The 15,644-nt window shown below is 40.7% G+C and overlaps 1 protein-coding gene across 1 annotated transcript in view; it reads left to right on the top strand.

The window, feature by feature from the left end:
* Nucleotides 1-15,644, top strand: part of RDX (radixin) — an 89,592-nt gene that overhangs the window by 27,462 nt on the left and 46,486 nt on the right. Inside the window, exon 3 of the mRNA XM_024217111.3 lies at nucleotides 10,684-10,767. Coding sequence (XP_024072879.1) covers nucleotides 10,684-10,767 — 84 coding nt within the window. The remainder of the gene's footprint in view (nucleotides 1-10,683; nucleotides 10,768-15,644) is intronic.

Raw genomic sequence — 15,644 nt, 5'->3', positions numbered from 1 at the left:
ATCCCTTTAACCAACTTTGTCGCTCGCATTTGGATACATTGTGGAGTGCCCAATTTGTAGGGTATAGCATACTAAAAGGGAAGGCAAGTGTTCTTATTTCAAATTACCTGACTAATCTCTGTAAGAATGTGCATGTTTCTAGTAAAAAATTATTTTTAAATGCTTGTTTCACTGTTTGTGCTTCCTGATCTTCATTTTGAATTCCATATGGTAGTGGTGATGAGAAGGGGGATTTACACTAGAGCACGGGTGTGCAATCTGTCATTAGTGGATACACGCTGTTGCCTGTGGCTTGCAATACATTTTGCACTGGGTAAAAGACCAGAAATCCCTCACACCCCAGTATTATTAACAAAAACCATGGAGCAAGGAACTTACCTTCATGCCTCTATGGGGCATCAAAAAACTCCTGAGTTAGAGACCCAGAATGTGATGCAGCTGCTCTAGTGGAAAAGTCTCCTCAGGAACTGATTTGAATACAAGAGTCACTTCACCATCCTCATCTGGCATTTGCCAACTTCTCTCCAGTCCTATACTGGATTAAAGGGTGAGAAGGTCATCATCCCAGCTGATCAGGCTGTCATGAAGCGCTGGTGGCTCAGTGCGGTACACTTGGTCCCTCATAAAAGGGGCAGGATGATAATGAGTTCCCAGAGGTGTGGTTGTTATCCCTGGCTTGCCAGTAGTTGGTTGTGAGCTGCTTAATTTGCTTTTAGCACTGGTTCAGTGAAGCCTCAGTGCTGCCAGTTTCTTCACTATTAGCTGCTATGCGTGGTCATTCCTGGAATTCTTGCTGAAGTCAAACTGTTTGCTCGCCTTGCACCAGAGGCTGATCAAAATCTGCCTGTGCTCCCATGGCCAGCTAGCAGTATGCTTGGCAAAGCAGTTCTTTGTGTCAATGGCCATAACAAACACAGTAGAAGGTTCACTCTGCTTGCAATTCAGTGGTCAGAACAAAATGGAAGGGTTAAGCACTGAACAACTATACATGAACCAGAGGGTTTGCTTCCATTTCCTGAAAGTTGATTGGCCGGTCTTGGGATAGAAAGGACAAAGGACATTGTCCCATGGGATTGTTGGTGGATTCTCAGGACCCACTAAATGAATTTAGAGAAACTAAATGAATTCTTTGCATCGGTCTTCATGGCTGAAGATGTGAGGGACATTTCCAAACACGAGCCATTCTTTTTAGGTGACAAATCTGAGGAACTGTTCCAGATTGAGGTGTCATTAGAGGAGATTTTGGAACAAATGGGTAAATTAAACAGTAATAAGTCACCAGGACCAGATAGTATTCACCCAAGAGTTCTGAAGGAACTCAAATGTGAAATTGCAGAACTACTAACTATGGTTTGTAACCTATCATTTAAATCAGCTTCTCTACCAAATGACTGGAGGATAGCTAATGTGACGCCAGTTTTTAAAAGGGGCTCCAGAGGTGATGCCAACAATTACAGGCCAGTAAGCCTGATTTCAGTATAGGGCAAATTGGTTGAAACTATAGGAAAGAACAGAATTGTCAGACACATAGATGAACATAATTTGTTGGGAAAGAGTGAACATGGTTTTTGTAAAGGGAAATCATGCCTCATCAATCTACTAGAATTCTTTGAGGGGGTCAACAAACATGTGGACAAGGGTGATCCAGTGGATATAGTGTACTTAGATTTTCAGAAAGCCTTTGACAAGGTCTCTCACCAAAGGCTCTTAAGCAAAGTAAGATGTCATGGGATAAGAGGAAGGTCCTCTCATGGATCGGTAACTGGTTAAAAATAGGAAACACAGAGGGTAGAATAAATGGTCAGTTTTCAGAGTGGAAAGACAGTGGTGTACCCCATGGGTCTGTACTGGGACCAGTGCTGTTCAACATATTCATAAATGATCTGGAAAAAGGAGTAAACAGTGAGGTGGCAAAATTTGCACATGATACAAAACTACTCAAGATAGTTAAGTCCAAAGCAGACTGCGAAGAGTTACAAAAGGATCTCTCAACACCGGGCGACTGCGCAACAAAATGGTAGATGAAATTCAGTGTTGATAAATGCAAAGTACTGCACATTGAAAACATAATCCCAACTATCCACATAAAATGATGGGTTCTAAATTAGCTGTTACCATTCAAGAAAGAGATCTTGGAGTCATTGTGGATAGTTCTCTGAAAACATCCACTCAATGTGCAGCGGCAATCAAAAAAGCTAACAATGTTAGGAATCATTAAGAAAGGGCTAAAGAATAAGACAGAAAATATCATATTGCCTTTATATAAATCCAGGGTATACCCACATCTTGAATACTGCATGCAGATGTGATTGCCCCGTCACAAAAATGATATATTAGAATTGGAAAAGATACAGAAAAGGTCAACAAAAATGATTAGGGGTCTGGATCAGCTTCCATATGAGGAGAGATTACTAAGACTGGGACTTTTCAGCTTGGAAAACAGATAACTGAGGGGAGATAGAGGTCTATAAAATCATGACTGGTGTGGAGAAAGTAAGTAAGGAAGTGTTATTTACGCCTTTGTCACCGAAATATCGGGTCCACCTAGCTGAGAGCCAATAACAGCCAGACAGGGATAAGGAAGAGTTGCTTTATTCTGCAGAAGAAAGGAGAGCTTTGCACCTTGGTACAAAAACTGTCTTACACACATTTTACAGGTCCTTTATACACATTCAGACAAAGGCCCTTGTCGTGTTAACACTTGATTGGTGGTTGCCAGACCCGTGCTTTTGCTATCTGATCAGTGAAAACTGGCTTGGAACTAGTTCCCTCTGCCTCAAGGCAGAGAGAAGACAGTTCAAAAGTTCAGGCTACTGTGTAGTGAGGTGTCTGCTTCCCCCTAATGGCCACTGGTTGACATAAAGGCTGCTAGCTGTTAAGGGGGGGGGGGTCACTAGTAACTTTCACACCTTCTCATAACCCAAGAACTAGGGGTCACCAAATGAAATTAATAAGCAGCAGGTTTAAAACAAACATAAGAAGTATTTCTTCACACAACGCACAGTCAGCCTGTGGAACTCTTTTTACCAAAGTATGTTGCGAAGGTCAAGACTATAACCAGGTTCTAAAAAGAACTAGATAAATTCATGGAGGATAAGTCCATCAATAGCTATTAGCCAGGATGGGCAGGGATGGTTTCTCTAGCCTTTGTTTGCCAGAAGCTGGAAATGGGCGACAGGGAATGGATACTTGATTACCTGTTCTGCTCATTCCCTCTGATGCACCTGGCATTGGCCACTGTCAGAAGACAGGATACTGGGCTGGATGGACCTTTGGTCTGACCCAGTATGGCTGTTCTTATGTTATTAAAATACAGTATGGATGCAGCTCAAGCCTGTGACACCCAGACTTAACATAAGAACAGCCATACTGGATCAGACCACAGGTCCAACTTGCCCAGTATCCTGTCTTCTGACAGTTGCCAATGTATAAATAAATTAGGTTCTATTTAAAAAAATTAAAATCTTGCACTTCACTGCTCTGGGCATCTTTACCAGCCCTCCTTGCCTTAATTTTGATTTCAGTAGATCTTTCAAGTCACCCTTTTGTAAACTACAGCAGACCTCTTCACACCCCCTATCATCCGCCTCTTTTACTAGTCAGCTTCTGTACCAAATGTCATTTGCTCCCTACAAGGAGATCTCTCTCTCTCACACACACACTCACACACTCACACACACACACACACACACACACACACCCTACTCCTTCACCAAGTTCAGTTACTTTAGGTGGCAAATTTTAAAAATAAAATCTTATTACTAGTTTTGATTCTGGTAAGCAAAAGGTAATTATCAGAATGCAAGACTATAAAGTCTCCTGTGGTAGTGCCTGGGAAAATGAAGTGTTTAGGAAAAGTTGTTATAAAGAAACTAGAAACAAAATATTCTCTAAAAATTAGGATAAGACCACCTTGCCAGAGAAAGTGGGCAAAGTCTATATCTTGTTGTAGCTATCTTAATTCTTCTAGGCTTTTGGCAGTGTGAGGGATTATAAAACAGGGGGTTTTGTTTTTGCTTTTTAAGAATTTTTAAATGCTTAGCTTAGTTATACTTTTGGTATCAGAGATTTCCTTAAGAAAAATCTTGGAGCTATTAAACTTAATATTAGTAAAACTATGTAGGGATCTTCCAGACTTCATATTGAATGTGTATTTATTGGATTCCAGAAATCATTGCATCTTCAATATTTAATTTTGCTTTGTAGTATTATATGCCAAACTTTGAGTCCTTGGAGCCTTCAGTAAAATAAATTTTAAAGTATGCATGTTTGGAATTTCAGATGTAAATGGAGATGAGAATATACTGTCCCCCACCTGTGTGGCCTCATTTCTTATGTCTCTTCCCTCCCCCCAAATCTCTCCATCTTCTTTTCCAGTTGAATATAGTCAGTCCGGTTTTCAGACTAATGTACGTGGCTTCCAAAACAAACAAGTGCATGAAGAAAGACATTATTAAATTAAGATACTAATAAATGCAAAGTAAAGCTGTTCAAAAGATCATTTCATTTTTTTATGTTTTTTTTTCCAGAGAAGGCAAATAGAAAATGGTCAAAAACATGTTTCAAAATTAGGTGTGGTACACAGTGGGGTTTGGTCTATGCATGGAACATGTGTCGCTATTACGACGTCACTCAAGGGAAAATCCGCACCACTGAGCGACGTAGTTATACCAACCTAACCCCCAGTATAGACAGCACTATGTCTTCTGTTGACATAGCTACTGCCTCTTGGCAAGATGGAGTATCTGCACCAACGGGAGAAGTTCTCCTATTTGGCGTAGGCAGTGGTGTCTTCACTAAGTGCTGAAGTGGCACAGGTGCGTCGCTGCAGCTGCGCCGCTGCAGCGCTGTACATGTAGAAAGCCTTAAGTTTACTGCTTTCTCTAGATATATTAAAATTAACAGGTGACATGAGCCCAGTGGCATTTACTGTATATCAGCAGGTCCATTATCTATTCCCCCCCCACGCTTACTGTATTTTTTGGCTTTTGCAATCTAACTGTACTTATAAGTAAATCCTGATTATGTATGCTAGATAACTGTATTTGCATTTAGGGAAAAAAATGTTATTCTGTGCTTAGTTTATATGAGCAGAGCGGTGAGATACTGCAATTTAGGGCAGACTGGTAAGCCAAGCCTGTTCGGTTATTTTTTTAAAGGCTAAATAAGTGACAAAAGAACCATGACCTAACTTGAAAATAATTGTATTGCAAATAATTGTATTGCTATTTTAAGATATACGCAAGATTTTTATACTTCAGTGTGCATAGAAGTTTCATTGTTGATGGATAATTATTGTTTAACATTTATCTGGTGTTCTAAATCTATTTGTCCATTCATTGTTGCAATACATTGACAAAAAGCATTCTTTAGAAATAAAAAAGAAAACTGATTGATAGGTGCTGGGTAAGAAAGAAGATACAGTGCTGAGGGACCTCTCCTTGTCAGAGCCCTGATTTATTTATTTTTTTAACTTAATTTCCTCCAGTGGCTGCCTCTCCACCTTAGCCTCCATCAAGTCCCAGAATTGGTAAATACCCCCTTTTCTCTCTTAGGACTGGTCTACACTAGGAATTTACATCAGTATAATATCTCTCAGGGGTGTGAAAAATCCAGGGAATTACAGACCAGTCACCTTAACTTCAGTACCCAGAAAGATAATGGAGCAAATAATCAATGAATTTGCAAACACCTAGAAGATAATAAGGTGATAAGTAACAGTCAGCATGGATTTGTCAAGAACAAATCGTGTCAAACCAACCTAATAGCTTTCTTTGACAGGGTGACAAGCCTTGTGGATAGGAGGGAAGCAGTAGATGTGGCATATCTTGACTTTAGTAAGGCTTTTGATACTGTCTTGCATGACCTTCTCATAAACAGAGAAGAGAAATACAGCCTAGATGAAGCTACTATAAGGAGGGTGCATAACTGGTTGGAAAACCGTTTCCAGAGAGTAGTATGGGTTGCAAGTGCTTTGGTGGATAGGATTATAATTCAAAATGATCTGGACAAATTGGAGAAATGGTCTGAAGTAAATAGGGACAATTCAATAAGGACAAATGCAAAGTACTCCACTTAGGAAGGACAATCAGTTGCACGCATACAAAATAAGAAATGACTGCGTAGGAAGGAGTACTGCAGAAAGGAATCTGGGGGCCATAGTGGATCACAAGCAAAATGTGAATCAACATTGTAACACTGTTACATCCCAAAATGATGTTTGCTTTTTTTTTGTATTAGGGGTATTGTAAGCAAGACAGGCTCTACTCTGTGCTGATTAGGCCTCAACTGGAGTATGGTGTCCAGTTCTGGGTGCCACATTTCAGGAAAGATGTGGAGAAATTGGAGAAAGTCCAGAGAAGAGCATCAAAAATTATTAAAGGTCTAGAAAACAAGACCTATGAGGGAAAATTGAAAAAATAGAGTTTGTTGTTCTGTAGAAGAGAAGACTGAGGGGGGATATAACAGTTTTCAAGTACGTAAAAAGTTGTTACAGGGAGGAGGGAGAAAACTTGTTCTTAACCTCGGAGGATAGGATAAGAAGCAATGGGCTTAAATTGCAGCAAGCATGGTTTAGGTTGGACATTAAGAAAAGCTTCCTAACTGTCAGGGTAATTAAGCACTGGAATAAATTGCCTAGGGAGGTTGTGGAATCTCCATCATTGGATATTTTTAATAGCAGGTTAGACAAACACCTGTCAGGGATGGTCTAGATAATACTTAGTTCTGCCATGAGTGCAGGGGATTGGACTAGATGACCTCTCGAGGTTCCTTCTAGTCCTACAATTCTTTGATTCTACAAGCCTAAAGAATTGCATTATGTAGGTATATACCTTTAAAAGCTGTGTTAATTTTTTTTTTAAGCAGTAGAATTATTTGGAATGCATCCAAAGCCACCCAGCTGCCAGCAGGCTTAAAATAGAAAACATTTTAACAATGAACTCCTTTTCTTAGTCCTCTCCTTTTATTAAAAAAAAAAATATTTTAAGAAAGAGAACATGTCTTCCCACTCAACATGAATGTCCTGTTAACAGAGGCAAGCACATAAATGTTCAATGTAGTTGGCTGACTGTTTTTCTTTGTTGCTATAACAAAGCTGAAGACTATTTTGGTTAGTGTAAAGTGTCTAAATGTATGTCTACACTGCAGTTAGACACCTGTGGCTGGCCCATGCTAGCTGACTCGGGTTCACGGGGCTCGGGCTAAGATGATGTTGAATTGTGGTGTAGACGTTCAGGCTCAGGCTGCAGTCTGAGTTCTGGGACCCTCCCATCTCGCAGGATTCTAGAGCCTGGGCACCAGCCCAAGCCCAAACGTCTACACCGCAGTTAAACAGCTCCTTAGCCCGAGCCCCATGAGCCCAACTCAGCTGCCACAGGCCAGCTGCAGGTGTCTAATTGCAGTGTAGACATACCCTAATTGACCTGGTACTGCTAATGTGTGTGTTTGTATCTCTCCCAGTTGTACTTGTCAGATACTGTTTCAACACACCTCCTGTATCTGGACCTCTATCAATCAGAAACTTTATCTGAATTAGAAAACTTGTTCTTGTACAAATAGAAGATCCAAGTTAGATGTTCAGTTTGTATATTTTCCCCTTATTTTAATGTCCCTTTGATTGTTTATATCTTGCAGATAATGCACTCTGTCAACTAATGACTTCTTGATTTGTCAGGTGGTTGTCACAACAGAGGATTTCTGTATACAGATTAGTGCTATTACTCCAGAGAGCTTCTAGAATCATTGTAGAAAACTAATCACTTAATAGTATAACCTACTGCATTTTATGATGTTTTTGTGACACTTTTTGTTTGGTAATAATAGTGGTATTTTATATTAAATGTCAGTGTATTTGTTATTTGCTAAAATCTGATCCAGCTTTATTCCTTTTGCCTTCTGAGTCCAACTGATAAAAGGTCTATTAACTTAAATTGTTAGGTAGATTTCTTAGTATTTAATTTGAAAAATAAAGCAGTTTAGGAAAGATTTAAATTTTAACTTAAAATTAATGAATGTGTCCTGCTGATAGTTCAGCAGCCTTTTTAAAAAAAAAAAAAAAATTGTTCACTTTACTTTTAACCCTTTTTATCTCCCTCCAGAAGAAGGAAATTTTTTTAAACCAATCAAAAAGCCACTCCACTGGTTTTGAGTTTACAATAAAAACTCTTTTCTCCCAAATCCTCTTCACTCCCTCTAATCTGTCACTATTGACAAAAAAGCACCATCTTCCTTTTCACCGAAGCCTATAACCTAGAAGTCACCTGTGCTTCCTCCCTCTCTCTTGCCCCACACATCCAGGCTGTGTACACATTTTCTTCCTGCATTTAAGATTGTCCACTTCTTTCTTTTCTGTACAGACAAACAAAGCTCTCATCCAGGCCATTTTTTGCTCTCCTGATTATGGTAACCTCCTTCATGACACCCACATCTCCCCTCCAAATAAATCAAAACACAGCTACTAAGATAACTTTCCCTTGTTCATCACTGTAACCATGTCAGCCCCCTTGGAATCCCTTTATTGGTTCCCGCACTTTCCCTTAATCAAGCTCAAACTACTTGTCTTCAGCTTCATGTCTCTTCACAATTCCTACCCCTTACTACTTGTCCAGCTTTCTCTTACTGCATTTCAGCCACCCCCTTGACTCTTTCAGTCTACCAACAATGCCTTGACTGCTGCCCATCTGTCAGTGTTTGTAAAACAAATGTGTAGGCGTGTTCTTCCATACTATACTTTATGCATAGTCTTATGGAGCTCAGGAGTGTAGTTCTATCTCATTCAAATTCTTCCTGTAGACCCAATTATACTTTAGTATGTGTAAGAAATTTAGCCAGTTAATGATGGTGTCTGGTGAGATAAGAGGGACAGCTAACGCATAGTTTTACCTGCTCTTTGTTCCTCTATTCTCACCGTTCATATATTGTCTTAAATTTTACTCAGGGTAGGGAACATGTCTTTGTATGATTTCATACAGTACCTAGCACAATGGAATCCCTATCCTGGTTGGGGCTTATGGGTACTTCTGCAGTACAGTTATTAAACAATGGTGTGTGTGTATATATATATATATATATAAATATAAAAAATTAGGTTACCGAGACTTGACTTATTTCCTTCTGAAAGGTTTCAGAGTAGCAGCCGTGTTAGTCTGTATCCGTAAAAAGAACAGGAGTACTTGTGGCACCTTAGAGACTAACAAATTTATTAGAGCATAAGCTTTCATGGGCTACAACCCACTTCTTCAGAAGTTAGTCTCTAAGGCCTGGTCCACACTACCCCCCCACTTCGGACTAAGGTACGCAAATTCAGCTACGTTAATAACGTAGCTGAATTCGAAGTACCTTAGTCCGAACTTACCGCGGGTCCAGACGCGGCAGGAAGGCTCCCCCGTCGATGCCACGTACTCCTCTCGGCGAGCTGGAGTACCGGCTTCGACGGCGAGCACTTCCGGGATCGATCCGGGACGATAAACCAGACGCGATAAATCGATCCCAGAATATCGATTGCCTGCCGCTGGACCCTCCGGTAAGTGTAGACGTACCCTAAGGTGCCACAGGTACTCCTGTTCTTCCTTCTGAAAGTACTCCATCTAGTGGCAAAACTACAGTAATGTGTCATGGAAGTGGGTTTATATAGGAATTAGTGGAGTGGTAGGATTTATATTCCAGGAGCTCATCAAAAAAAATTGTAAATTTGTGAAGGAGAGGGAAACTTTTATGCCTTAAGTATGATAAAACACAAAATCAGAAATACAGTTTTGCAGAAATAATTCTGCTTCGTCTGCTATTTATAGCAAAATATAGTTGATCTCTCAAACTGTTTAAACTTTTTCAGGTTTTAATTTTATTCCTTTTAAAATCCACTATTTTTCCAAACACATACTTGGTCTTATTTGTCACAAGTTACGTCATTTAACACCTGTAATTCAGAACTGCTACTCCTTTTAGATATAGTTTTTAATGATACTAGAAGAAATAAAGGATTTTTTTTCATTTCCTTTTCATAGTGCATGTAAGTGTGTCTAGAAAATGTTAGATAAATAAATGAGTGGTGATGGTCTCTTTATTCTCCAGACAAGTATAACATGAATAGTGGTGGTGCTAGCTTCTGCACACTGCTGTGCTAATTCTAGGAGCAAGACCAGTTCTTGGAGTGAGAAGGCAGTACTGTCTCTGTACCCATTTAGTCCTTGGCCTCGCTCATCAAAGGTCCCAACTGCGGGTGCATCAGTACAAGAGGAATTGAATACAGACTGCCAACTCACCTAATGTAGGCCACCAAACATCCATCAAATGGTGCTAGCATTTGACTGCTAACATCCCGAACAAACTGAAATGGTGACCAGTAGCTGACTGGCTCCATATTCTATTTTTAGTTAGTTTAGCTGTGCAATTGCATAATAATTTTTAAACTTTGTTATACCCTTTGATTTTCAAATCCTGACTTAAACTATATTTAGTGCAATATTTAACACTGAATGAATGTAAATCTCTTTTTATACTATAGATTCACTTTTGGCCATTTGTATATCTGCTATGTCTTGTGTATAAGTAAGATCAAAGTGATATTTGCTATATGGTAAATGACTCCAAATACTAACATTTTTTCTTATAAACTCTCCATTAAGTGTATGAAAGCATTGTAAAACACATACTGTCTAAGAATTTCATTTTTTTTCTCCATAGATCAACGTAAGAGTTACCACAATGGATGCAGAGTTGGAGTTTGCCATCCAACCCAATACAACTGGCAAACAGCTCTTTGACCAGGTAACCCTTTATTATATGTAATAATCATGGATAAAATGCTAGTCTTACAAAACATTATAGTGTTGTTATAGATTTCTGTTCATGCTTTCCAATTAATATCTTATACTGATCTAAGCCATACTAATAATCAGCTTGAGCCACCTCTCCTCAATTCAGAAGCAAAGTATTAAGCACAAGGACAACTTTCCAAGAATGGATAAGCAGCCAGGCTTCAGTTGTCAAACTATCTTGAAATTAATACACCGCTACCTCGATATAACGCGACCCGATATAACACGAATTCGGATATAACACGGTAAAGCAGTGCTCCGGGGGGGCGGGGCTGCACACTCCGGTGGATCAAAGCAAGTTCAATATAACGCAGTTTCACCTATAACGCGGTAAGATTTTTTTGGCTCCCGAGGACAGTGTTATATCGAGGTAGAGGTGTACTATGTTTTATAGATATTCTCAATCATATACTCAAAGAACACAGGAATTACTAAGTGTATTCATTGTATGTTTATATAACTTTAAATACCCTTTAATAATAAATCTAAGGCAGAAAATGTAACATTAAAAAAATAAGTAGACTACCTTCCTTTCTGTCCAAGTAAGGAAGCAGCAGTATGACAAGATTCTTTTGAGGAATGGAATCTCATTAGCCACTTTTAAATAAGCGATTGCATGCTTTCTTTTCTTTTCTTTTCCCTCTTCCGACAACCAAGTCAGCTCAAAAAGTGGTATGTCTTCATCCGCGAAGCAGCAAGTAGGTTAAAGACTGTTATTTATGGTAGATGTATAAGCAAGCACCTTCCTTTCCCTCCTAATCTAGTGTCTTTTTCTTTATTTATGTTTTTGCCTACTTGTACTGGAATTTGTGGAGTAATACTTCAGCCTTCATGCTCTCTTTTTCTTCCAGCTCATGAATAGAGAATCAGGGAAAAAACGACTTCTAGAAGAAAGAAAAATGGAATTAAAAAGTGATTTAAAACTAAAAATAGTTCACAATTGTTGCAAGGCAGAAAAGTTTTGGGGACAGGGCAGCCATCTGGCCTCCTACCCAAGATGTATGGGTGAGTTGCCAACAAGAACTCGACAAGTAAAAATTGTGCCATCTTCTGGATATGCGAAGGCAGCTGCGACTTCTCTTCTGCCAACCTCTGCTACCTCTTGACATGCGGTATTGGGTGGAGGTGATCTGCTGCTGCATAAAGTCTTGTGCCCAGATGAGCAGTTTCACCCATTCTGTAGCTTCTCTGAACAAGGGATAAAAGATATAGATGCAAATTCTCTCAACACCTACTAGATTCTCTCCATCGAGCTGCCTCAGTTCCTTTTCATGGCTTTCAGGCGGCCTCAGCAGTTCTTACGTTTAGCCTGTAGCTGTTTAAATTGAGAAATTGTTAGCTTGAGTCCCTTGGTTCATGTGCCATGCCTGTATGTGAGAGGAGAAATCATTCAGACATATCCTAAACCCACACATGGCTTCATAGACCCAAATCAAATCACTGAATTGCGGTGTGAAACAAATATGAAGTTTTCAGAGAAAAGGTGTAATATTTCTCTGTGGTTATTACTGCCAACAAAGTGAAGTGACGCATTCTAAACTAAGGGCTTGTCTATACTTATGCGCTGGTTCGGCGGCAGGCAATCGAACTTCTGGGTTCAATTTATCGCATCTTGTCTGGACGCGATAAATCGAACCCAGAAGTGCTCGCCGTCGACTCCGGTAATCCTGCTCGGCGCGAGGAGTACACGGAGTCGACGGGGGAGCCTGCCTGCCGCGTCTGGACCGTGGTAAGTTCAAACTAAGGTACGTCGACTTCAGCTACGTTATTCACGTAGCTGAAGTTGCGTACCTTAGTTCGAATTGGGGGGGTTAGTGTAGACCAGGCCTAACAGTAGCTTGATTAGTCATCATGGTTCGCTCCATGTGGTGTACATTGCAGTAAACTTCTGTCCTTTGTAGTTATTGCTCAAAGCAAGTTACCTTGTCACAGCATTATCTCTTGTCCCATGATCCTGAGGGTGTTTGGATGTCAGCAAACCCCTTTCTTAGTCAGTGGTGGGAAGATTTAATGTGGAAGGCTGTGTTTCCCACTTTAGTATGATCCTTTCTCCGAGCTGCTCTTTGTTTCCAGACTAGGGCATTTCCCTTCGCTCTCCCTATCTGCTGGTAAATGGGAAGTCTAAGAACTCAGCATCTATGGCTTTCTCCTTCTTCCCTGCTGTCATGAAGCTCAATGAAGTCCTCCCTTATCCCACCAACATGATGGTGTAGGCCACTTGGAGATTCTGTTTTAGCAGGCATCTCTCCATCATCACAAAGTTTTTCTGTCTCCTCATCCATTTGGAGGCCAGAGTGGAGGTGAAAGGCTAATTTTGTGGGCCTTAACTAACCTGCCTTTTCCCTACTTCTTCTTTCATAGGAGACAAAGAACATCATGAAGTATATTTGTTATCCACAAACTGATTTTTGTCAAGTTCTCAGAATTTACCGCTGAAGCTCCTGGACAGAATAGTGTAGTCTCAATTCAGGAAAAAAATGGGGTTTTATTCACCCCATCTCCTCAAGTTATAGCCTCATCCTCCTTGGCAAATATCTGAGAAGTCCTCTACTAGGTTTACCAGGGAAGACCCAATGAAATCTATTTATTTGATTACTTAATAGAGAATTCTTGTTCTGAAACTTTACTGTGTATTGATTTGTTGAAGTATCAATCCATAGCTCTGAGCAGCTTTTTAAAAACACTTTTAAAACATGCATTATAAAAGTCAAAATATGTAATAGTGTCCCTACAACCTGAAATAAAAATTAGCTGAAACCACAGTAATAATTGTAAAAGCCCTATGTTATAGGGGGATCTAGCATCAATCTCTGTACTTAGGGCTTGTCTACATTACCCCTAGATCAACAGGAAACGATCAATCCATTGGGGGTCGATTTATTGCATCTAGTCTAGACGTGATAAATCGACCACCAAGCGCTCTTCCGTCGACTCCGGTACTCCACCAGGGCGAGAGGCGCAGGCGGAGTCAACGGGATAGTGTCAGCCATCGACTTACTGCAGTGAAGACACCACGGTAAGTAGATCGAAGTACGTCAACTTCAGCTACGTTATTCATGTAGCTGAAGTTGCGTAACTTATATCGATTCCCCCCCAGTGTAGACCAGGCCCTAAATTGCTAAATGCTTCTCATTATTAAAAGATTCTTGTGACATTTTCTACTTTTTGAGAAGGTCTAGCATCCAATTTTTATAGCAGGGCTTTGTTCTTCGGCAAGGTAAAGCCATGGGGCCAGGGAGGTGCCTCTGGCTTCATCCCATGAAATTCCATTGAGATTTGGCTGAGTAATTACTGATGAAAATCACCATTTCTTTGCTATGGCATGTGTTGTTATTGCTTAATTTTAACAAAATGTATAAAGCTTTGGGCAGTTGGAAGAACACATCAAAGGGGCCGACTGAAATAATCCCTCGGTTGAATACTAGTCAGTGAGGGAAAACTTATGGTACTTAACAAAATAGAGGACATGCAAAGAGTGTCCCAGAATAGACAGGGATGGCAGAGCCTTGTTTGTGCCCTTAGCGACATCTGGATTCAGATTCAGGTGGATAAAACCCTGAACATTCTCAGACTAGGCCCCCACAGCAGTGACAGAATGCACTGCACTTGGAACCCCTGGGAACAGAGACTCAGCCTGGCTGCTGCCAGAGCAGCTGTCCTGGTGGTGGGGAATGGGTGAGAACTGGGCCAGGTTTCCCCAGACTCCGTGCATGGACCCAGCTACCCATCACTCTTGTGAAGCCATCATCTAGGGTAGGAGCCGATCTCTCAAGGTATAGAGTGCCAGACTGGGCTACCCCTTGCAGCGTCCATCACCCAGCACAGCCCCAACAATCCATCCATCCCATTGGGGGCACCACATATGGCAGGAACCCCTGACTTCCTGGAGCAGGACAGCAACCCCTGGGGTAGAGGTGAGTACAAATACCTGGAAATCAGGACAGCATGAGTTCTAGACTTGAATCTTCTGCTGACTGATGTTAATAAGTCTGTATTATGCATAATGCTTATTATTAACCATGTCTGATAACCAACTGAGAGATTACACTAGCTGGGACTAAAATGCAGATCTCAAACATGACAGACCTGTAGCCCATCCACTAAGCCATACTGCCTCTCAGAAAAAGCCTGCCAAACCTTTATTCTTGGCTGTGTGGTCTGGAAAATGGGGTTACTCATGCATAGGTAATCTACTGATAGAAGTACCATTAACCTCATTTTACAGATGGGGAAAACTGAGCGACTTGCCTGAGGCCACACGGTTGAATCAGTGGCAGAGCCAGGATTAGAACTCGACTTTCTGAATCCCAACTCTACTTATTCTTCCAGATCACAGTGCCTTACTAGCACAGGTGCTGAGTATCTACAATTTCCATTGACTTCAGCTGCAGCTGTGAGTGCTTATCAGCACTTCTTACAATCAGGACAAAAGGGGTTCAGGTTTGGCACCCAGAAAGTGAAGAACACACAAGTAGGGGCCATCTACCAAAACTTTAGTTTAAGTTACTTGGTCAGCAGCATATTGGAAATCTATAGCAGAGGAAGGGATAGAACTGAGTTATCGCATGTGGCATTCAACCCTTACAAGACCATGCTTTTTTCTTCTTGCATACCCTGCCTCATTCTTTACATGCCTCCCAGCTTCTAGAGCAAATGAGGCAAGGGTCCAACAGACACCAGCTTTGATTACTACAGAACTCTGATTCTGTTCCCTGAGCACTGGCCATCCTGTGCGCTGTCCAGGGTCAGATAGAAAAAAAAAATGGTATGGTGATAATTAGACTTATCATAGTGCATGTGCACAGGGGAGCAGAAGTAAGGTTGCAC

Source organism: Terrapene carolina, unplaced genomic scaffold (genome assembly GCF_002925995.2).
Source record: "Terrapene carolina triunguis isolate 2854851 unplaced genomic scaffold, T_m_triunguis-2.0 Scaffold138, whole genome shotgun sequence".
NCBI classification, from domain to species: domain Eukaryota; kingdom Metazoa; phylum Chordata; order Testudines; family Emydidae; genus Terrapene; species Terrapene triunguis.
This window is presented reverse-complemented; position numbering and strand designations above follow the sequence as displayed.